Source organism: Centruroides vittatus, unplaced genomic scaffold (genome assembly GCF_030686945.1).
Source record: "Centruroides vittatus isolate TY-2023 unplaced genomic scaffold, ASM3068694v2 contig_717, whole genome shotgun sequence".
NCBI classification, from domain to species: domain Eukaryota; kingdom Metazoa; phylum Arthropoda; class Arachnida; order Scorpiones; family Buthidae; genus Centruroides; species Centruroides vittatus.
The window spans coordinates 271,892-297,630 of NW_027122456.1; the positions used below are offsets into that span (position 1 = coordinate 271,892).

General features: G+C 29.3%; 2 protein-coding genes across 3 annotated transcripts in view; both read right to left on the bottom strand.

Annotated features, from left to right (window-relative positions):
* Positions 1 to 25,739, bottom strand: part of LOC136980643 (cGMP-dependent protein kinase, isozyme 2 forms cD4/T1/T3A/T3B-like) — a 64,600-nt gene that overhangs the window by 30,464 nt on the left and 8,397 nt on the right. Inside the window, exons 1-3 of one of the 2 annotated variants that reach the window (XM_067276782.1) lie at positions 23,753 to 24,474; positions 328 to 494; positions 22 to 135 (exon numbers count right to left, since the gene is read on the bottom strand). In XM_067276782.1, coding sequence (XP_067132883.1) covers positions 22 to 135; positions 328 to 494; positions 23,753 to 24,141 — 670 coding nt within the window. In that variant the 5' untranslated portion in view covers positions 24,142 to 24,474. Of the gene's footprint in view, positions 1 to 21; positions 136 to 327; positions 495 to 23,752; positions 24,475 to 25,739 lie in introns of those variants that run through there. The other variant, XM_067276783.1, reaches the window with a different exon arrangement.
* Positions 5,263 to 12,380, bottom strand: LOC136980644 (ELMO domain-containing protein F-like). Its single transcript, XM_067276784.1, has 2 exons — positions 11,987 to 12,380; positions 5,263 to 6,652 (listed from the first exon to the last, which is right to left on the bottom strand). Exons 1-2 carry the CDS (start codon positions 12,253 to 12,255, stop codon positions 5,563 to 5,565), a joined length of 1,359 nt encoding a protein of 452 aa, XP_067132885.1. The 5' UTR covers positions 12,256 to 12,380; the 3' UTR covers positions 5,263 to 5,562.

Consider the following 25,739-nt stretch of genomic DNA (forward strand, 5'->3'; position numbering starts at 1 on the left):
AAAAAACTAATATGAACTCACCTTTAACAGTAGCAGTTCTTGTACAATTATATAAAATTGCCAATTCTCCGAAAACTTTCCCGGGTCCCAGAATACATAAAAATTTTCCTTCTTTAGTGACTTCAATTTTGCCATCTTACCAAAATACATAATTAATTTTTATTAATTGAACTTAACAAAAATATTATAAAGGTAAATGCAATAAAATATCATATTTTGAAACTAAATAATTAATTAATTAGTTTAATAAGATACATTTATAAGATTAAATAAATATTTAGTTTTGGTTTATCTATTTAATTAAATAACATATTAAAAATGGCATACCTTCCATAACGTAAACCATAGAGCCGACATCACCTTCTTTAATAATAATGCTATCTTTAGCATATTCGACGGGACACATACAATCGGTTATTTCTCTAATTTGTACAGTTTCTAAATTCTTCATAAAATCATTATCTAAAATAGCTTGTTGTATAAGTTCCCTAGACCTGAAAAAGTTTTTTTAAATCATTAACAAACAATTGAATTAGAGTTAAATGTATTAATACATAAAAATTCAAGTCATTTTAAGTTCGGTTTACAGCAAAGTGACACGCGGGCAATCTGTCAAGGGGGGATGTCTACCGGGAGGACTTTCTAAGAGAAACTGGCCCCTATTTAGGTGTTACTAATGTAACGAAAATGCGGAAAACGCCACATGACCAGCCTGCTGGTGAGGTGCAAACCCACACCGATTACTTGTGTTTAGTGGCTTTATCCACTCAGCCACTGGAGAGCTTGCTATTTTAGAAATTACATTAATCATCACTGTCAAAACACTACTTACTGTTCATTAGTTGACTGTTATAAGAATGATAATAAAGTTATATAACTAGGCCGTCGAGAGAGGATTTTTCCCCAGGCCCCTCCGGACTCCGGCTTTTATAGAAACCACTATGAGACAGATACCACTTGGGGATCCATAATGGTTTCTATCTCTATAAATTAATATTACTTTTACTAACAAAAATTAAATTTTTTAAACTGTATTTTAATAATACAAAAACATTCTATGTATTTCATTTACTCAAAACAAATGCAAAAGAAGCCCACTGAGGGGCAAAAGAAGCTTGCTCTACCCCCTGCTCCATAGCAAGCTTTTGACACACCTATATATAACTAAAATATAAGCTATGACACTTAACATTAAATTGAAAAGGAATGATAAGTTAGAGAAATCGAAAGTATAATAATAAAAAGGGGGGCAACTATTGTATTTTTGTGCATATAATCTGTGGTTATTACAATTTGAAAGGGACGCAGGCAGACCCATAGCTATGAGGACTACAAGGTAGCTAAGACCCTCGGAAAGTCAGCAGTGCCCTTGTATATATATAATGTGCTTTAGCTTTCATCACTTAAGCTACTATTACTTATTTTTACACTTAAACTATAGCTAATAGGCCTAGTGCCGGCTAAAAAAAAGAAAAACACCGATCAATTTTTTCAACTTGCCCCTCTCTAGCCCTCCAACGATTTATTCCTGGCTACAGAACTGGATACAGGTTATATTCCAATTTTAAATTGCATTTATAATCTTATGCCTATGAAACAATGATTGCTGCCTCATAGGTGCAGGGTATATGGTGAGGCAAATTATACAATATTATTTTTATTCCAGTAATTTTCTGTGGGAAATATGCTGCTATGGGTTACATGCACAAAATTTCACTAATTACCACGTTAAAAATATCATAGTTTCAACTTAAAATATGTAAATTAAAATCTGTTTTTTGAAATCTTTCAAATCAAAACAGAAAATATGATATAAAGTCAGTGGCGTAGCGAACATAACTGGCGCCCAAGGCACGACACTTTATTGGCGCCCCCTCCCCCTTCCAGAAACACATATAGTTTGTCTCGGAGACCATTTGGGTGCCACTCGCAGCGGGGCGCCCGGGGCATGATACACCCCCCTTGTCCCCCTCGCTACGCCACTGTATAAAGTTTTAATTATAATATTGTAATAAGGTTCTATATTTGAGAATTGAAACTTTATAATCTTCACAGTGGCACATTATCCTATGAACAAAAAGAGCAATTGCCTGGGGATCCCCACTTACAGGGGAGCCCAAAACCAATTTTGTATATTATCTTTTATAAGAAAATATTTCCCCACAGAAAAATGAAATTAACACTGTACGTGGGCCTTATAATTCAAATTTGCCCGAGCCTTGCGATGCTATAATAGGTCACCGAATCTTAATCTGAAATTCTTATTTAAAATTTAAATGTAATTATATAAGCATCTCACAACATACTGTCATATATATATATATATATATAAAGTGTACTTTGATCTAAGAACAAAAACATTTAAAGCTGCGCACAGTACAGAATATTTGAACAGTTATAAAAATTCAAACTACAAACAGTTAACTTCAACATTATAATGTAATTATAAACAAAAAATTATTATTATTAAAACAACAAAAGCAAGTTTATAATTTTAATATTATTATAAAATTATTTTTACTAATCATGAATATAAAGTTATGTAAATATTTTACAAATTCTCGATATATTTACGATTGAATAACTGAGCAAATACTGGACGACTGTAATTAAAGTACACCCCTATTCGACGGGGCATAGAGAGTATATTATACCACGTGAGCCGAGTTGAGCTACGGCTCAGAATTTTCAGTGTTAACTCGGCTTTCGGCTGGAGACCAGAATTGCAGATAGAATATGGACCAGAGCCTGAGATTCTGTAATTTGAGGTATTCACGGTCATATCCACTTTGAATTATTAGGACTATGGTACTCATTTTGCTAGAAAAGATTGCTGTTATTTTTATCATTTTTAAAATATAACCCTTTATTACTTTTAACCATTTTCTTAATCTAAATATTGTTTATAGTTCAATTACTTGATATTCAAATAGTTTTTAAAGTTCTCAATTTATGTAACAGATGTAATTTACTTTCAAAAATGGGCTTTGCTGCGACACACTCCGGCTCAACTCGGCTCGCAGCTCACCTGTCGAGAATTTGGTTTGGCATTTCCAAATAACTGAGCTTTGCCAAGCTCTACTAGAGAGCTGTTTAGCAATATAAATGTAATCAAATTCAGTGTAGTGACATCTTGGGACATGGAAAAGACATTTTTATAAAAAATTTAACCAAAATACTTGCCATCATGGCACTTTTGGCACTGCAAGCAACAAACACTCATGCTATACAGAGATCTTACATTGAGCAGTATCCTTTGCAAAGGATACTGCTCAATGTAAAAGTGATCCTCATTCTGAAGGCAATGAACAGTACGTTCATCACTGACCATAACTGATCCTCACAATGTGTCGTGGTCTTTCAAGGCTGCCAAATTTACAACATATCCTTGATAAATTTGGCTATGGGATGCTTTTTATGCATCTCTCGCCAAAAATCAAACAAATCATGATTCGACGAGCCATAAGTATCAAAGCAAAGTTGTAGTATAATTTGTTTTTTATGGAAATATCTTCTGCATGTTCTGAATTGTCACCATACCAAATATAGTTTCATTCTGATTGATAAATATCTCTTGAGAAAGCATTAAATAAAAGTAGTACAAACTATCCATGAAAAATCCCTGGGCATTTTTGACCATTCAAATTTGATCCCAGAGCCCTCCGGAGCAGTCGTTGGCACTTTACATCTATGGCATTTAAGATATTGCTATATTGAAGACGGACTGTATTTGTATTAATACCTGAATATCTACGCCGACACCTTAACTACTTTAGTCAGCTGTCAACTGATATGTTTTGTTTGTGGTAATTTTTAATATTATAAATTTTAAGTGAAGAAATGTACAATTAATAAACATCATTCTCATAATACTTTATTCTAGTAATTCAGTTAATTTTATCTTTATTGAGGTTTATTATTTATTAACAAATGTATTATGCTATTAGTAATGGCTATTTTAGTCTGTTATATGCATATGTCTTCTTCAGGTCAACTTGACCCGAGTTGACCCGAAAAAGAGCAACGTGCTTGTTCGAAAACGTTTGTCACCCGCGATGTACAATATATACACGTTACGCACCGGTTACAGATTCCAGAGAGTGTAGATTTCACCCCGGTGCTCAAGTTGGAATCATTTCTGTGTTAGTCTGTTATAGTTAATTACATTAACATTTGAGTTCAAATGTATATATTTACCAACAACAAGATGAAGATAAATTATATTTTGAGAGTAGTCAATAAGTTTAAACAAAATATATATAAAATAAATAATGTAACCTATTCAAAATATTTACATTGATTCCATACAAACAGGACAACTATGCAATGTACTGTACATGATAAATATATCATGCATTGCAAAATACACTCAAATCTCAATATAGCACTATTCTAAATAACACCACACTTGTAAAATGCCAATATTTGCAAACAAATCTTCTCCATTAATATTAAATAGAGAACTCTTCAATATCTGTGAATAATAAAATTTACACACACAATACTGCATTTGCAAACAATATCGTCATTATCAAATTGCACTACTTTCAAATTCTAAAACTCATGTACACATTACTATACATAATTCTTATCTACTACAATTTAAAGTGAAAGAACTTATTTAATTATTTATCCCTAAATTATAATTTCTGGTATACATTGACATGGATTTCACTCTTTTAAAATGGACCTAGGTATATCTTTCTTGTTCCAATTGTAAGTGTAGACTGTAGAGATTGTGATTAATCTCCTGGAGAAAGTAAATATCATCGTATACTAAAACTCACCTATCACCCTATTTTTGCTCCATATATCTCTGTAGATCCCTCTGTATAAAGCTCTCTGCCTTCAGATCTTTACTACGGAAACATTGATACTGTATAATAATTTAAACTGCCTTCTTCTATCAGTATAGTTACAAGGTATAAAATATTTATTTGGAAATATTCGTTAAAAGTATACCAAGAATAGATTCAAATGAAGGCCATGTATAAATCAAGATTTAATTTAGAATGATTATGTTTTTATTTTTTCATATTCTAGCCAATTTTTAAATCTTTCGCATATTATAAGGCATTTTAAAAGCTATCAAAATTATTTCTAGATGTATCAATTATAAAAATCCTACACGAACAAAGTGTTTTATATTTACTAAACCTTAAAAATATCGCAAGGCTGTTTGATTCGTCGATATTAAATAATAATTAATCTGTCGAGCGAGATGACTGTGATATCTATGTAAAGAATTATATGAACAAACAATTGCAATATAATGCCAAAGGCATACTAATCATATATTATAAAATCACTAAAAAGAACTTTTATACATTAAAAACACAATTCGTTAAAAGAAAACAACGTAATACAAGTATTTTATATTATATCTGAGATTTGTAACTAAGAAGCAACAAGAATTAAAAAACTTTGTGCGTACTTTCATCGTTTACGAAAAAATACGTACAAATGTAAATGCTATTCTGTAATGTGTGATCTTTTCAGTTCGAATATATACATGCTATATACAACACATTTTTACACGTCATAAAAATATCACTGTCCATATCACATGGAATTGGAAAGAGTAAAATGTTCGTCTCTTCCTCCTGTAGAAGAATTTGATTGCATCATCAAACATTCTAATAAGTTCATCATTCTACACTGTACAGTCAAACTTTGTTTTTGCAAAGAGATCTGCTCTTTCATCAGTTGCAGCGCCTGATTTTCGGCCTGTTCGGCGATACGATTGCAACGTTTCTGTTCGATCAACATTTCCCTGAGATACTTTGTACATGTTCTTTCTGAATTCCTCTTATGTTTTTTCATCGGAGGAATTTGGTTATTATCCTGTAAGGTATACTGATTAATACTTTCTACAGGTCGATTACTGTCTTCTAGAAATTGTCTGTATGCTTGTTGAGATGATGTTTCACATGAAAGAGATGGAGATGAAGTGGAAGTATTTTTTTCAATACTCGATTGGCGATTGTGCGAAATTTCTGATATTGTTATAATTGGCTGTAGAGTTTCGTTTAATATTCTACCCGAATTCGAATATGTCTGTTTCTCTTGAATGGAAACTTCCAACTGATTCATACTCGACGGCCGAACGATGCGTTTTTGATTTGTGTAATTGGTCGACTGTACAGAAGAATAAGAATTAACTTGAGAAACGTGCGATTGCATCATATTATTTGATCGTTTTGTTTGGTTATCTGCATATATTCCTTGTTTATTATTACCATTAGTTTGTTTCGACTGTTGGTACAGTGGTGGCGGTTCGGAAATCGGTATTACTGATATGCTATTGCTCATCGAAGATTTCACTGGCAGTATATGCATAGACGAGTTGCTGTTGTTTATTAATCTTGACGTTTCGGTCTCAAAGGAATTATCATTATCCACAGAGACTGCAAAATTATCTTGGGAAGAACTAGTTATTTGTAAATCATCACAACTGAGTGATCTTTTCACTGTAATGGGGCTTTGTGTTTTATCAGAATCATTTGAAGGTGTGGAGTAATGAGATAATGGTATACTCTCATTCGGTCTAAAATTGTCAGGTACTGGAATGTGACCAATAACATCGTTAACGTGATAATAATATTTCCAATTCGACGTGCAGCCTTCCCGCAAAGTTTTTGCCTTTTCTCTTCTGAAAAAAATAAAATAAAGTTATATTAATTTCTTAATTGTGAATTCACAGAAATATATCTAGAAAAGTATATTTCGAATAGTATATTTCCATTTATAATCATTAAAATTAGAGTAAAAAACAGACTGTAAACTATCTTAACTTATATACCTAAGATAAATATACATACAGTGCAATAATAAATTATGCACCTTATTATACTGTAAAAATTTAAACAATGCATTAATTTGAAAGATTTAATTACATATTCTTTATATAAAGGAGACATTCATTAATTACATGTACAATTTTTAAGCCACTTTTGATCCCCTCCCTCCCTGTGTACAATAATGACCTTTTAGGAAACCTTCTTCCCTTTAATTACATATATAGCAGTTCATGGACCTCCTGACATTGAAGAAATGATTTTAAAAGCTTTGAAAATATTTTCTATCTGAGAGTTTATTTATATTAATACTATGTAGTCATGTAAGAACAAATCTGTATGCCTCTAATACCATTGAAAGAAGTCCACTTGTAGAATAAGGTATTTCTTGTAACCCTCCTTCCCCTTAAACTGTACATATCCCCTAATAATATTAAGTCAGATTTATTAATTATTAGTTTCTTTTGTACAGTATACAGTCATGGTGGTCAAATTGTTGCTTGTTAGCTGCGAATAGCTCTTCCAACCCCTTACCGTGGCTCCCATACAGCCTATTGATACGATTTCTTTTTATAAACTATATATAATACCGTTTTAATAGAGAATGCAACTCTTGCAAATTTCTTATAAGCAATATATGGATTCTGTAGTAATAAAGTTTGGCCACCCCTGGTTTATGAAATACATACATAAAACAAACAGTTCTTGAACGATATATGAAAATCTTCATTATGTACACAATATAAGCAAAGTCTGGTTTCTCTTTTCTTTAATTAAATAACAAGATACGGCTTAAAAATGTCAAACTTTGTTGTTTAATTAACTTAAAATACATCCCAAAAATAATCCAATGGTGTTTATGATTAAATTATAGTGTTAATAAAATTTTATAAGCAATTTTATCTGATTTACATCACTTATTATAAAAATTTCCCTTTAAATTTAACTATATTTGCACGAAATAAATTGAAATATTGTTGCATCGGTAACAAGTCGAGCATTCGGAGAAGGTAACTCGTGCATAATTGCGCCGTAAATATAAATAATATAAACATTTACATAATAGATTATTTTTAGCGGCTGCTTCGGATTCGAAATTAATCATTATAAATCAGTTATACTTAATAAATATCACGTAAATTATATAAAGCAATACTTAAACTTTTCCATTATTAATCTACTTTGAAAGTTTGGAATATCAATTAAATATAGCAAATACAATTTGAATAATTACGACACTTAAATTTATATCAAGATTTTCAATTTAGATATAACGAATCGCAAATGTAATTTTAATTCGGATTTTTATTAACGTCTCTAAAATATAACTTTTATACTTCTTTTTTTTTTAATAAAGTGGCAACTTTTCTCCCGCTCGTAGTTCGACGGTCGAGTCGTACGCAAAGGATTACGTTAATTTATTAGCGTATATTTTATTAAAAGCGTACAAAATTTACTCATCTAAAGTCCATTTTCTAACAATCAGTCAAGATTAGTGCAGATTTAATTCAATTTGGTCGGATGAAGCATTCACTAATCAATTCTGAATGTTGCAATATTAATAAAGGAAACTGTTTATTATTTCAAAATTATCTGAATTTGTGGCCGTAGTTAAATGTAAACTCAAATTTATTGCTATTAATACCTAGCGGCGGAATTTAAGTTGAATTATTGATGAATTCGGATTTCTTTGTTTTTTTTATCCTCTTTAACTTTCATACAGGTATTAATACAAATTGGAATTGAGTACAGAAAAGAAATTAGAGAGTAAATAAATAATTATGAATTAAATTTCCATTTTTCACCGAATTTTTTCTAAATTTTCTTAGATCGGTCTACCTTTTTTCTTTTGTAATTTTTGAAAAACCGGTTTTTAATTTTAAAACATTTGTAATTAAATGCATGAATTATGTAAGAATTTAGAAAATTCGATAATTATACGATTTATCGAACGAAAAAGAAAAAAAGAAATGCGCGCAAAATTATAAAAATTCTATTTCTTTAAAAATTATAATGGTTTAATTAATTTAAAATTCTCTAAATAAGATAATTTAAAACTAGATTAAATGAAAAATAATTCGAGTTATATTCGAAAGAGGCAAATGCTAAATTTTTTATAAGTTTTCTCTTTTATAAAACCGTGTATTTAGGTAAGTTCTAACTTATTTATTTAAATTTTTATTGCAAAATCTTGTACCGAACGTAGCGGATGGAAGAGAGAGCGAGAACGATAGACCTCGAGAGACGGCCGAGATTATTATTTAATACGAGGGGAGACGCCGCGTACGTCGTAGAATTTTTGGACCGTATTATTAAAACTTCGTTATATCGTTTAGGATTTTTAATTTCATATCTAATACCGTAACAGAATTAAATAAAATAATTAAAAGCAAAATTCCTCTCCGCAAATTCTTTCATAATTTATTGCTTAAACTGTTAGTGTCGCATTCTTCTCGTGTTTTCCTTTTCGTATTTTTAATGATATTTTGCCACAAATTATATTCTTTTAATTAGATATTCGAATCCGTAAATTGTTTCGTACGTATTAAACTATATTATCCTTAAACTTATTTCATTTCTATTATTATTACTATTATTATTATTAATAAAACATGAAATAAATTAAAAATTAATGCACATGTTCTAAGCGCCAAACAAAATGAGATTGATTAAGAGCTCCGTCAAAACTTCGGGTGTTATTAACATAATTAATAAATGGTTCGTCTCCAATCAATGACGCATAAATATTAAAACTTCAATATTTATAACTATTAAATTTTTAATATTATCCAAATGTATGCAGAAAATTTATTTTAATTAAAATAATGAATTTCCTGCAAAATTTCATATCATAATTTCGAAAATTACTAAATTTAAAAAGGATATAAAAAGCTATTTCCAATTTACAGAAAGAAAAATTAATCTAACTGCATAAAATGCTAATTAAAACTTTAAGTAATTATAAATTAATTTTCTCGAAAAATCAGAAATAAACGTAAATGTTTTATTTCTATTTTAAAAAAAAGAAAATTCGTCGAATATTTTAAAGACAATAAAATTTAAAAAGATTCTTCTTTTCTTTTTCTTTTTTAAATTAAATAAATCTGAAGCGCGCGTAACGTAAAACGGGTTCTTGAAACGATATAAAATCCGTTCTAAGCGACGTTATAGTCCGGAGGAAGAGGATTTAAGACATTTTATATGAATTTATAATTATTTAAATGTTATCTTTCACTAAAATGTTTGCATTTAATTAATCATTAATAGCTAAATATTATAAATATTTCAGTTTAAAATTATTTAAATAATTTACTATAATATTTACATTTAATAAACTGTTAAAATTAAATTAAAGGTTTTATTATTTTTATTAATTCATGTTTAAATATTTAAAAAATCCTCTACTTTAAATAATAAACGAAATATTCGTACTAAATTATGATCAATTTTAGAGTTAATTCAAAAATTATAATAGAATTCCCTAAAATATTCAGGAAATAAATATTAATCTTAATCTAATTATAAATATTTATTAATTTTAACAAATATATAATTAAAAAAAAAAGTACTGAAATAGAATTTTAAATTAATTTTTAACTCTGATAGCTTTCCCATAAAGGAATAATTCATACTAATTAATTATTTTTATCGGTTTAATATTTAAAATAATAATGTAAAAACGAGTAATTTCATTCTTTATTATTCATATAAAAGGGTAAACAAAATTAAATAAATCTTATGTTAAATAAACTGACAAAGTTTACAGTATTTATACGTCGTCAATATCCATTTCTTTTCTTTTAAAAATAGTAGAAAAATCCGTGAAATTGGGTTTTTAAAATTAGAAAAAAAGTGTAAATTTAAATCTCTTTTTAACGTAATTAAATTAAATACTTTCAATAATACCCTTCCGTAACGTATAGGGGACGTATTCACCTGTACTTCTTCATTTTTTTCTTAAAATATACTTGAAAAAGTAAATTTAAATAAATAAACAAGCATGTACTTCATTAATAATCTTACAAAATTATTTAATTTTATAAATATTTAATTTTTCTGTAAACATTCGTCAATATCGATGTTTTTCTTGTTTAAAAGAAGTAGAATAAAGTTTACCAGTAGTGAAATTTTCCTACTAAATTTAGAATTTAAACCCCTTTCAATATAACTAAATTAAAGACTTTCAACAATATCATTCCATAAGTACATACTGAACATATCAATGCATCTTCCCCTTCAATTTTTAAAAAAATACACATGAAAAAACACATTTAAACAAACAAATAAGCATGCAATTCATAAATAACCTTACAAAATGATTTAATTTAAAAAAAAAACATTTAATTTTCCTAAAAAAATTTCTCGAATCGACGTCAATCTCATTTAAACGTACAAAAATCTGCGAAATTTTGCCCCTAAATTTAGAAAAGAAAAGAAAAAATAATAAATCCAAATTTAAATCCTTCTTAATATTTATACAATATTAAACATAAACACAAATCTTCCCCTCCACTATTTTTTAATTTGATTTCTCTACAGAAAGTCTGTTTAAATAAGTGCGCAATTCATTAATAACCTGACAAAATGTTAAACTTTCTCCCCGAAACGGTAGAAAAAAAACTCAATTTTCCCTAAAAAAACACATATTTATTTATTTCTTTTTATTATAATTTATGTATTCTTTTAGGGAAAATTGAGTTTTTTTCCTACCGTTTCGGGGAGAAAGTTTGAAATTTTGTGAGGTTATTAATGAATTGCGCACTTATTTATTTATTTGATTTTATAATTTAAGTGTGCAATTCATTAATAACCTTAGAAAACTTCAAAAAATATTCAATTTTCCTAAAAATTTTATAAACACCCTCCCCAAAAGCTTAAAAAAATATCCCACAAATTCAAATTAAGTCACATGGTCCCACCATTTAATAAAAAAATAAAATAAAATAAAACGAAATGAAATTAATTAATTTACAACTGTGATGCCGCGTATCGAACACACACACACACACACACACACACAGAGAGAGAGAGAGAGACACAGACACACACTACAGAAACACAGCATCACCTATGGAAAACACAATAGAAAAATGAATCGTTATGAATTAAAGACGGGAAGTCATTGTTAGGGAAGACGGGAGAATACACAAGGAACGTGTTAAATTGGTATTATTCGTACAAATTCTTACCTGTACTCGGCTGTCAAGTTCATGACTTTGGTTCTGATTTCGTTGACCGATCTGTCAATCCCGTGTTCTATCAACTTCTTGCCGATGCTGAGATAAACGTGTCCATTCCTCTTGGAGCTCCTCAGATCGTAAAGATGCTCCTTCCACAGGCTTATTAGCGTAACGGTCTCGTGATGAGACCAGTTGACCATACGTTTGCGCTTAAAAAGTGAAGAATAATCTACTTTGTTGATGTAGTAGTTAGGCGGTGTCGTCTTTGCCGACTCCATCTTGTTTTTGACTGTTGCTTAGCGACCGTTGCTAAGAGACTGATTATTGTTAGTTGCTAGGCGACCGTTATTTTGCAGGAAATTAAAAGACTGATTTGATTTTTGTTAATTACGTATAGTTTTATATATATGTAAGATGTTTTATACGTTATTTTACACTTTATTTTATTTTATTTTTTTAATTTGGAAGTGGTGTAGAGGGCTAATTTTTTCCTCTTACAGTCCCTCACACATGTGAAAAATCCTCTGAAAATAAATCTTAAAAATTTATAATAATTTAAACAGAAACTTTCACACTAAAAAATTAAAAATTGCATTAAAAAGTATGCCAAAAGTTTAATATTTTTATGTATTAAAAGCTGTGAAAATGAATACAAACAACTCTATGCCCCTTACAATCCTCCAAAACCTCTAAAAAATCCTCTAAAAAATTATGGAGTGAATTGAAAAAATAAAAATTTTAATGTTTTTATGTAATAAAATCTGTAATAATAATAATACAGAATAAAATTAGACAACTTTTTTCCCTTATATAAACCTTGTAAAAAAAAATCCTCTAAAAAATCTTCAAAATTTATAGGCTAAATTATAAAAATTAAATAAAAATTGCATAGCAAACTGACAATAAAAAACTAAAAATTGAATAACTTTATGTCAAAACTTGTAAAAATGATAGAAAATAAAATTAGGCAGCTTTGCGCTCTTTACAATTCCTCAAAACTGTAAAGAAAATACCCAAATCTTTCTAAAAAGTTAGAGTAATTTATAAAAATTAAATAGAAACTTTCACTTTAAAAAATATACCAAAAAAATGCAGTAAAATTACAGAAAAATATACCAAAAATTTAACTTTTTTATATACCAAGACCTATAAAAATAATACAAAATAAAATTTATGCCCCTTACAATCCCTGCAAACTCTAAAAATCCAATAATTATAGGCTAAATTATAAAAATTAAACAGAGACTTTCACAAAAAAACAAAAAATACAGCAAAATCACAGTAAAAAATATCAAAAATATTCAATATTTTTATAAATTAAAACCTGTAAAAAAAAATAAAATAAAATTCAATTTTGTTAGGGCTACAATAAATTATTTTTCCTTTTACTTTTTATAATTAAAACTGCGGCAATTAAAATACGGATAAACAGATGTTACTTCAAATATGATATTTTCTATTGCTAAACCGGGATAATGTACTTCATTTCGTTTATATGATAAAAAATATATTAGGACATCCCTTAAATACATCACCCATTTTGCTTAATATATTTTTCATCACTTTGTTAATTAATAATGGCTGCTTGACTGATATTATTAAGGATATTATTCAATTTAAACAAGAAAAATCTACATTGTAATTACTTTCCTTGATACAATCAATCCAGAAAATAAACAAGCATTTGTTTTAAAGAGTGTATTTTAAATGTAAAAATTAATTTTACCAGAAATTTAGAGATAAAAAAAATGTAAATAAATATTTGTTTGTGTGTTTAATTTAAAGTAAATTTTGCTTTAAACATTTGCTTGTTAATTTAGGAAAATTAGAACAGATTTTAAAGCCTCATTGATTTGTAGATTGGCTATACTCAGGGTCTTGAAACACAGGATTTTAAAGCCTTATTTTTTAATAGACAGGCTGCAGATTTTAAAACCTTATTGATTTGTAGATAGGCTATACTCGGGGTCATGAAACACAGGATTTTAAAGCCTTATTTTTTAATAGACAGGCTGCAGATTTTAAAACCTTATTGATTTGTAGATAGGCTATACTCGGGGTCATGAAACACAGGATTTTAAAGCCTTATTTTTTAATAGACAGGCTGCAGATTTTAAAACCTTATTGATTTGTAGATAGGCTATACTCGGAGTCATGAAACACAGGATTTTAAAGCCTTATTTTTTAATAGACAGGCTGCAGATTTTAAAACCTTATTGATTTGTAGATAGGCTATACTCGGAGTCATGAAACACAGGATTTTAAAGCCTTATTTTTTAATAGACAGGCTGCAGATTTTAAAACCTTATTGATTTGTAGATAGGCTATACTCGGAGTCATGAAACACAGGATTTTAAAGCCTTATTTTTTAATAGACAGGCTGCAGATTTTAAAACCTTATTGATTTGTAGATAGGCTATACTCGGGGTCATGAAACACAGGATTTTAAAGCCTTATTATTTAATAGACAGGCTGCAGATTTTAATGCCTTATTGATTTGTAGATAGGCTATACCCAGGCTCCTCAAAGAGATTATTTTAGACCCTTACTGATTAGTTGATAGGCTACATTCAATTTCTTAGAAAAATAAATTTTAAAGCCTCACTGATTTGCAGCTAGGCTATTCTCAGGCTCTTAAATGAACAGCTTTTAGAGCCTTATTGATTTGTATATAGGCTACACTCTGGCTTTTCAGAGAATAAATATTTGAAAGCCTTGCTAATTAGAAAATCAATTACACTTAAAGGGCCTTGAAAAGCAGCTACAAACATGTTTTATCCATCAAAACAAAGTTTATCTTGGAAAAAAATTCTACTTAATAAATAATTCTGAAGTGTCATCCTTTCAAAAATAAAACCATACTCTGATCTAATTAGCATCTTTTTCTACATTTATTACACCAGATAACTGGTAGGCACAAGTTTTATAACGTCATCTACAATAAATAAAAGCCTTTAAAGTGACTAATTGCTTTCTAATAATGGCATTTAACTACCAATCGATACAATCAAAACAGAAGAGAATTTAATAGATTCGATAAGAAAACACCAAACAAGGATCAGTTATTCCGCCATTTTCTTTTTTTTTTACTAAATGAATGAACAGAGAAGGAAAAAAGGGTTCATCTTAAAATAAATTTTTCACATATGGCTACCAAATCCTTGAACTATTCTCCGTAGATTCACAAGAAGGTTTTCTTTAAAAGGTCATCACTATTAAATTTACATCGTGGCATTTAACTGGGGTCAACGATAAGTGACGACTTTATTCTTTCACACCGGATAAACACCAGAAGATTTAACTCTTCCCAGTTTAATTTAAAGCAAATTTGGGGGTTCTCCGGAATATAAATTCCACGCTCCAAATTATATTTCTTGGCATCCTGAATTTTCGGAGGAAGGGGAAGATTTGATAAGTGAAACGGTAGTGAGGAAACACACCCACCGATCTTCCTGTCAACATCATTATTGTTCGCTAATCACGGGTTTATTGCTGCAGATTTTTTTAGTATGTGATAAAATTTTTTTAATGTTGTGGGCCCCATTCGCATAATTTGTTTACGCGTTAGTGATATTGTAACTTGATACTGTCGGGTTTTTGATAAAAATATAAGATAAATCAGAAATGAGATCCGCAGACGAGAGAACAAAACTGAGAATTTCACTTAAAAATTCATTAATTAAAGTAAAAACCTGCTTAAGCCGGATCGCGTTCTACCGGCTTTCCGTGTTTTTACGGGTTTTCTTAACGTAGAAAATTCGCTCCGTTTTTTCGAATTTCTTCTGTTTAGGCAGGTTTCCGTCTTTGACAGGTTTTAATAATAGGCAATATAATGCTTTTTTTTTTACGTATAAACAGTAAAAGTATATAGAAATGTATACAGTAATTTGTATATTAAAGCTCTGAAGGACGGACACCGTCAGTTCGGAGGTGGCCGTTGTTCGGAGGTTATTTTTTACGCACATTCGTACGAAAAAATGGCCGTTTAGTGGAGGTTCGACTGTATTCTCAACAAATTATATGTATTTTTAATATAAATCTGTATATTATACAATGGTTTATTTGTGATTTAATAAATGTATAACCACTGTATGATTTTTTTTATAAGCCTAAATAATCACTGAAAGGATATATATACACACATTTATTCTTTTTTATTTTAATAAAATAATCTATTAATTCAGTAATTTAAAAAGAAAATTCCTATCACAAATATCACACAAAGAGATATTGTTGAGATTTTCCTACAGAAGGAAACATTATATATTAGATAAAGAGCGACATTCTTCTTCCTGATGAATTATTAGAATGTTTATTCAGTAATATAAGTTTGTGATTTTAATTCTTTAGTTTTGTAAACATATTTTCTACTTAATACAAATTTATCACAGCTCACTTGCAATTTATTCGCCTTTGTATAAGACACTAGAGAAACAATCTAACAAATAAAAAGGCAAAATTTATAAAATATTCAATTAAAAACAAAAGGCTAATTATACAAATTATAAATTGGCATCTTGCGCTTCTTTTATGTATTTTTAATATATATAAAGCCTGAGATACCAAAATAGTAATACAGTAAAACCTCGATGTAACGTCCCTTCTATAGCGTCAATCGATGATCCAGCTCGTAACTATTTTCCATTGCAAAGCAGGTAACTTTCAATCCTCAAACTTTATTTGAAGATCTCATTAATATAAATGATTTCCAGTGTTTGAGATTCTTCGGTTTACCGCCACACTCGATTTTGTGCCAATACAAAGGCGCACGGTAGGTTAGTGCCATTGCAGAGTCGAACACTCGATTTGGTGCCATTTGGTGACGTTATATCGAGGTTTAGTTGTAATTAATGGTATTAAATTGTAAAATGGATGTCATCATAAACATCATCATCATGACATATGTACACCAATGTTCATACAAATAGAGAATAAGAAGAGGACTCTCCCTGAGAAGAAGGATGCTGACGCCATATTTTCTTATTTAATATTTTTTTAATGGCAATTTTATTCGAATTCTTAAAGTTTTTAATTAAATTATTTAATCACTTTTTCAAATAATTAATTTTTAAATCATTTAATTAATACACTTAAATTGGTTGGTGTTTTGATTTCCATTGATTTTATTAAACGATTTGTTGCCTTCTTACGCGGTTAATCGAATTGCATTATAGTACTTTCTTTCTATAATACAGTCGAACCTCTGAACAACGGACAATGACAAAAACATTAGATTAAAACGATCGTTATCGGAAGTGGCCGTTGTAAAAGGGTTTCGTAAAATTAATAAGAAACCTATGAAAAACACACAATAGTTTAAATTCGCAATCTTCTTTGTGTGAAAAAAAACTGATTCAATTACAGTAAAACCTGTCCAAAACGGAAACCTGCCTAAACGAGAAAAATTCTTCGGAACGGAGCGATTTTCTGTGTTAAAAAACAACCCTGTTCAAAACGGATAATATATTCGGGTACCGTTCAATTCCGATTTACGCAGGTTTTACTGTATGTAGGCAGATGAATATATACAAATTAACAGAACCTGTCTTAGACGATACTTCATTTGTATATTTTTAATTGATTATATTAGCGCTAAGTATTAAGAATAAGTAAACAAATATAGACTCAGAAGGACGCTTAAGAATCCAAAATAATTTATTGTGGAGATGAAATTCAGTAACACAGGTTTTTTTTAATGATAAAGATTTTTTAGGCTACTGTATTTTTCTTTCACGCTCATAATTTATACCATTTGATAATGCTGAAAAAGAAAACAGTTTTTAAAAAAACATTTCTTCAAGGAAAAAAAGGGATATAAAATAGAAAAAAATCATGCTGTGCAGTGAAACCTGTCTAAGGCGGACCCTTCTACAGAACGGAAGCGTGCCTAACCGGATAATAAACCTGGAAACGGAACTATTCCTGTGTAAAATACTATTATAAGCCGGAAACTTGTCTAACGCGGAAATGGGAATTGATTGATATAACCCGAGTAAATCGCAATTTTTTGTGGCGTAACTGCGGGTGACTTATAAATTACAATTAATGCCATAATATGTGAAGAGAATAATAGTCTATTCTTGTTAAAACTGTACTTTCCTCTGTTAAAACACTACTTTCCTCTGTTAAAACTGCTTTCCTCTGTTAAAACTGTGCTTTCCTTTGTTAAAATTGAAGTTTCTAGAAGAGTTAATTAATGAAACGCATAACCCTGTGTAAAACGGAAACATGCAGAAGGTAAAAACCTGTTTAAAACGGACAGCCAAGTTGCCAGCTAACGTGTCAGCATAACCAAAAAATAAAAAATAAAAAAACAGCCATCGCCACGGCTTTCCGTTTTAGACAGGTTTTTACCGCACTACATGCTATAAAACATATTCTAGTTGTATACACTGAAATTTTGCATTAAAATATCAATAAATTTTGTATTTTATCCATTTAATTTATTTGTAGAGGATAGAAATACTTTGCAAGTCATAAAATCCTTAAGGTTAATTATAATGAAGCCAAACTGATATACATTAATGGAGATCTACGCTCTTCTCTGGAGAATTTCGTAGATTTATGTAATTACTGAATTTACTTTAACAAAACCTGTTAAGAAAATTAACTGATAATGGACCTGCAATAGAAATAAATTACATAGGAAATAAGCTTGAAGGATGTGTTCAATAACATGCTTTGTTAATGGATTCGAAATTAATATTACATCATTAAAAGTTATATCAATTTTAAACATAATTAACTATTAAACAACTTTAAATTATTACAGTGTTTCCAATAATAAAAATAGGGAAACAGAATATATTTTGAGATTTATAAAGTAGCTTTAATGGAGCTTAAATTTATAACAAATGTGCTTAACCTGTAAACAACGGACACTAATGGGAACATTAAAAAATGGCCTTTGCTTGAAGGTTATTTTGTATGCTGTTTTGTTTTAAAAAACAACAAAAATGTTCTTCGGAAATGGCCGTTGTTGGAAGGTGGCCGTTATAGGAGGTTCGATTATATTTTGTAAATTGTTTAAATTTTTGTATTATACGGTCAAACCTGTGAACAACGACCATTGACGGAAACAAAAATAGTGCCGTTGTTTGGAGGTTATTTTGTACTGAAAGAGGTTTAGAAGTATAAGTTATATTTATAGATGAAACAATTGACTAAAATTCCAGCACTTTTGATGCATTGAGACTAGTTTAAGAAGTAATAAATCAATTCTAGACAATAGATTAAGGGAGTCAGAGGTTCTACAACTAAAACTAATTGTTTTCTGTTAACAATACAGAAAAACAATAACTTTTAATTAGTGAAAAACAAGTTTAGAAGTAAACTCCTAAAGCTTAATCTTACTACATTGCCACTGTTTTCAATAGTAACAAACCAATTCTAGACAATAAATTAAGTTTTTCCATGTGTTTTTACAACTGAAACCAATTGTTTTCTGTTATTAACAATAGAAAAACAAGTTTAGAAGGTCTCAAATGCTGTTTAAAGCATGAACAATTGAGTAAATTTCCAGCACTTTCAGTTTTTATTAAATTGCTTTTATTTTTTAGTAGTAATAAATCAACAAATTAAAATTGTCAGTAACTCTTCTACTGAAATTAATTGTTTTCTGTTAATAAACAATCCTTTAATTCCTGTAAATAAGCCTACAAAGGCCTTAAAAACCCTGCCACACAAACAATTATCTGAAATTCCAGCACTTTTCAGCACTAACAATTCAATTCTAGACATTAAATTAAGGTTTTCAGATGTTTCTACTATTAAAACTATTTTCTGTTAGTAGTATAGAAAAACACAATTCTAAAAGTATATATAATGGCTTTAAATGATGTTTAAAGCTCGAACAATTGATTAAATTTCACTTTCAGTTTATTTTTATTAAATTGTTTCTAGTTTTACTAGTAATAGATCAATAAATTAAGGTTTCTCAGTAAATCTTCTACTGAAATTAATTGTTTTCTATTAATAAACAATTCTTTAATTACTGTAAATAAGTTTATAGAGCCTTAAAAATCCTGTCATATAAACAATTAGCTGAAATTTCATCACTTTTCTGCAGTAACAATTCAATTCTAGACATTAAATCAAAATTTTCAGTGCTCCTTCTACTATTACTACTACAACTATTACTAAAACTAATTGTTTTCTGTTATTAAATATAGAATAAACAAGTTTAGAAGTATACATGAAGGTCTCAAATGCTAAATTTACAACACTTCTAGCTTTAATTTGATTAAATTCCTTCTAGTTTTGGTAATCACAAATTAAAAAACAAGTTAAGGTTTCAAGTTTTCTCAGTGAAACCAATTGTTTTCTATTCATAACAATAGTTTAATTGATGTAAATAAGTTTAGAAGGCCTTTAAAATCCTCTCACTTGAACAATTAGCTGAAACAAATCAATCCTAAATTAAGTGTTTTGGGTGTTGCAAATGAATCTCATTTCAGTGTATTAAACAATGTTTGACAGATAGAAAACAGTTAAATTTCAACAGTATTGTTAGCAATTGTTTAAAATTTCACTTTCAATTTATAGTTAAAAAGATGTTAATTTTTAAAAAGAAAAGTATTTTGTAATACAGTAAAGAGTAAAGGGAGAATAGCTGATGACAAGATAATGAGGGTGGAGAATACAACGCGACCTATGACCTGGGTGGAGTGTGTCGTGTTACCATCCACACGTGTCCATACGTTTAAAACTTAAAGACCCTCTTCCTCAACACGTGCCAATACAGAGTGGGTGGTCTCGTTTTACAGAATTTGAGCTTAAGATAATAAATAATTACAATTATAATTACGTAATTTGTTTTAAAAATACATCCATAATAAAAACCTTCAAAGCGATTAACATTAAAAATAATAATAATTAATTCCGTTTACATTCGTTAATGATAATTACTAAATTAATGAATTTGTCCCGAAAATTGTATTTTAATTTCTTCGTTAATTTGGCGCGTGGATTTAATTTTAATTAATTAATTAAACACTTTTTTCGCACTTCTACGGTGTAAAAAAAAAGTTAAATACGTTCACAAATTTAAAAAAAAGGCCATTTGTTAATGTTATTTTTGTTATTAATCTTGCAAAGAACAGCTGTAATCATTGGGAATTGTTTGCAAACAAGCCTTTGTTACTGAATGAATCTGCTCTGTTGTTCTGTAAAAGAGGCGAGAGAAAGAAGGAAAAAAGAGGCAATGGCGCCATTGCAGTTATGCATCAATGATAAGCACTTCACTCTTTGTACAGCAATTTAAATCAAGAGTAGAGGGTCAGCAGTAAACTGATATCATTTTTGACGTCCTGAAGTGGTCTAGAATCGCGACACGACGCCTACACATATGTACAGTACTGTACTTCTAGGACACTAAACACTTTCTTATGCTTTTTTACAAGGAAATTTTTCGCCTAAATGGCATTTAAGTTAAAAGAAAATTTTTATTAACATTTAATATATCTTAATTTAAATTTTGTACGCTAATTTGAACTCGTTTGGTTTTACATATGGTTACTTCAACATGATTTGTTGCCTCGTGTAGCCATAAGCATTTCTTGTGACCTGGGCGTTACATTTCTTGAATTGCAATTGTTTGTATGCATTACTTACGCTGATAAAGATCTTTTAATCTTTGTGTATTCACATCGTCGTTTCATTATAATAAATATAAAGGATCTTTACTTAATTTCTTGTTAAAATGACAAGTAATTACTTTAAAGTTCAAAAGATCTGAATCACTCTCATCAATCAAACTATTACTTAAGCCTCGTACTGTATTACTTAGACTGAAATAAAACCTTAATTATAATTTAAATTGACGTTTTATTTAATTCTTTTTTAAAAACGAAACCATTAAAATCTTCAGACATGAAGATTTTAATGGTTTTGCTGCTTGATGAAATGTGGTTTTGCTGCTTTATGAAAGGCTTGGCTTTCATCAAGCAGCAAAATTTAAGCTTCTAGTAATTTAGATTAAGATGTAAAAATAATTTAATTGGATATTCTGAATATAATGAATATTAACACAAAGAATATTTGATAATTATAACAAAGTACAGATAAGGGTTATTTTAGTATCAGTGATGTTGCAAAATGAAGAAGTTGATTGAACTTCATCGCGGTAAAGCAGCGTGGCAGAAGCAAAAAAAAAACAAGAAAATAATTTAATTAATATTAAAATAAATTAAAATAATACATAATACCTTCATTGACGTCACGGGATTTTTAAATAGGCTAAAAATTGTCCTATTGAACAACGTACGAGATAAGAATTTCGCAATGGATCGTTGACGTTTCCACAGAAAATTGCAATATGAAATTTTGTAAGAAAAATTCTTTATATAAAAGAAAACATTTCTCAATTTAAAAATCTATATTAAGTCTTTTATCTCTTCTATTAACCTGTGTTTAAATTAATAATAGGCCTATAATCACATGCTCAGATCAAAATTTTACAACTTTTTCAGAAGAGTCCTATGAAATTTTTTTAACTATACAGCGTTATATAGAGGGTTTCTATTGTTAAAAACGGAATGATAGAAGATTCTCGATATAGCGAATTTATCTAAATCATTCGCTATACCGAGTCTCCTGTATCTTTCATAATGTAACATTTAAACTTCCATGGCAGCGTTATATAGAGGGATTCCTATTGTTGAAAATAGCGTTATATAAGACTCTCGATATAGCAAACCGATCTAAATCATTCACTAATCTACTGTATCTTGCATAATACATCACTTAAACTTCAATATGATTCATTTAATTATATCCAAAAATAATTAGTTTATAAATTAACTCTTATTTAGAAAAAAAGTTACATTTATTAAAATACTTTTCTATAATTATAATTAAAAATTTATATAGAAAAATAATATAAAATTGAAACAGAATAGAATCTACAAGGACAAATCTACTATCAATGAATAAAGTTAATTCTCCAATTGATATAACAATTGAAGAAGAAATATAAAATTTGATTATAATAAAATTGAATTTAATAATAAAATTATATCTAAAAATAACTTATAAATATAATCTAACAATAAATTCTATAAATTTATATGCTAAATACAGTACAGTAAACCCTCAGTATTGTGAATTCAGTCCTTTATTTCACTACACTAAAGGCTTACTGTATATTATCTAATTTATATTATACTCAAAACTAAAGAAGGATTCTATTATTTTTTTTATAATAATTGCAATATAGAACAATTTACAATTAGATACAAACAGTAGTTTACATATCAAACTCTAATGTACTGTACCATTGTTAAAACCACAAAGAAAATTGTTTAAAAAATTTATGTTATATCCTGGTATTGTTTTATTGTTTTATAATAATAATAATTATAATAATAAATTAATTATTTTAAAAATGAAAAAATACATATGTTTTGTGAATTTAAAAAGCATAAAATAATAATTTTCTAAGAAGAAAAACTAAAAATAATTTTATTTTTTTGAAGGATTAAAATCAAATTTATGGTAGAAAACGTATGGAAAAAAATACATTTCATGTCTATTTTCTACCATATTTCCCATAATTCTAAATTTAAAAAATTCGATTTAATCCCTAAAAATTACCATTGTATTTTTAAAATGAAAATAACAACAAATAAATTTTTATTGCCCAGTTAATTTAATCAGTTACAAAATAAAAAAGACACTAATAAACGTGTGACGTGTAAGAGAGTTTTGACGAGTTTAAAACTCTTTAATGAATCATTAACTTTTACAAATGATAATTACAATTAAGTAAATACTCACTTAGCACTCTTTGGTATCTTATTTAAACAGACACTGGGTAATCTTTCGGCAGTTGGTTCGGCCGATATGGCCAGCCTTTTGGATCTGAACTCAGGTGCAGAATTTTTAACATAATCCCATTCACCATTGACGGAAACGGGGAATGGCACCTCCTTCGTCACCAGTCTGTGTGCCAAAGGCTTCATCGCCATGCGAAACTTTTCCAATTCAGCTTGCAGCTGTTTAATGAACATGTTCTTTGCTCTTATTTCCATTTCCAAACTGTCGATTCTCAGGTCCTTCTGCCTCACCTCTCTTTCCTTCTGTTCCAATGCCAATTGAAGATCTCGAACACTCGTCATGTGTTCAAGGGAGACGGCCCTCTCCCAAAGGCCGATTGTCACGCTCATATAACAATCCTGTCAGTGTCAATTGTATAAAGAGCAATCGCACGTCCTTGTCCGGGTGTTACCAAAATAACTACAGGATCCACTCGACAGGTTATAAGTCTTGTGTTGTAAGCTAAACGTCGCCGGATACGGTAATCCAACCTGAATCGATGTAAACGCCGCCACCGGCCTTAAGTGCTATTACACAGCAACACAAGAAAAAAAACACACCACCCCGCTGTGACGGAAGAAACGGAGGAAAAAAAAAGGAAAAAAAGGAAGGAAAGAAGGCAACTGAAAGCATAATTAGTCGCTGATAGCGCCCTCTAGCGGATCCAATTTTTTCTCCTATTACACTACTTACAAAGAGTGCCATTCTATACCTCTGCCATCTGACACCCTAAATATATATATACACATTTATATATACACTCCAACATGTGGTTTATTGCACATAAGTAAGGAGACTTGCGTAAATCTTTAATTTTAAAAATTGATCAATTTCGCCTTAATGCGGCCCTGTTTTATTTTTTTTACACGAGGGTCCTTTTTTTTATGAATTTAAATTTATACAAAAATGCGCCATTTTGTTCCATTTTGAAGGAAATTGCTGAGAGGTTTAACCTGAACCGAGCATTTATACATATATACTGTATATATAAAGGACCTTTATGAAGATCTGTGTGATGTTCTTGAGCTTTTATATTATAATATACTTGTATGCTTTATATTTATACTATTTTAGTAATTATTAAGCTGATATAAGCTTACTTTTTGAGCAAAATCTGACGTGAGCTACAGCTTAGAACCTTACACTATACGGATTTAGTCTAAGTCCTTAAGCCAAATCTGTAGTATGAGGCCCAAGCTCCCTCCCTATATCGATGGAGAAGGGCTTCTTATATGTTGCATATAAGTCTAAATCTGGCCTTGATTTTGTATATTATTGTATAGAAAATGTAATAAAACTGTGTATTATATTGTATATATACTACAGACACTACAGTATTTATACTATTGTATATTTAAAAATATATTGCATACAAAGTAAACGTAGAGCATTTACTTGTATGCACTCTAACACAGTTACACATACATTACTCGTTGTTATAGCTTTGTAACATATTTAAATTACAGATAAAATATATTAAATTACAGAAGAACAATAATTGCACGGCTTAATTCAGTTAACAAGTTAAAAGATCGATTAAGTGAGATGCAATTAAAGGGGAAGAAAAAATCAAGCAAGGATTTCAGCAATCCGCGGCATTCTTTAATTGCATTGTTTAATACCGAGGATGGTATAGTATTACAAGACTAGAACACGGTATAAGACCTTCTAATTGCTAAACATAGGGAGAATACAGTGAGTGTCATTGTGGGACTCGTATAAAATCTACTTGTTAGTTTATTCCTCGGCGGTGGAAAAAGTAAATAAATATTAAGTCCCGTCTCCCTTACAAGACTGAAATATTTTCTTTCGTCTCTGGATTATATCTGTCAAAAAAATTACTCAGTGGTGGGTCGGAGGAATAATAAAGTTCCTTATTTTCCACTCTAATAGGGGATTGTAACAGCTATACTTTGATTGAGTTATCTGTCAATTTTTAGATTTCGAT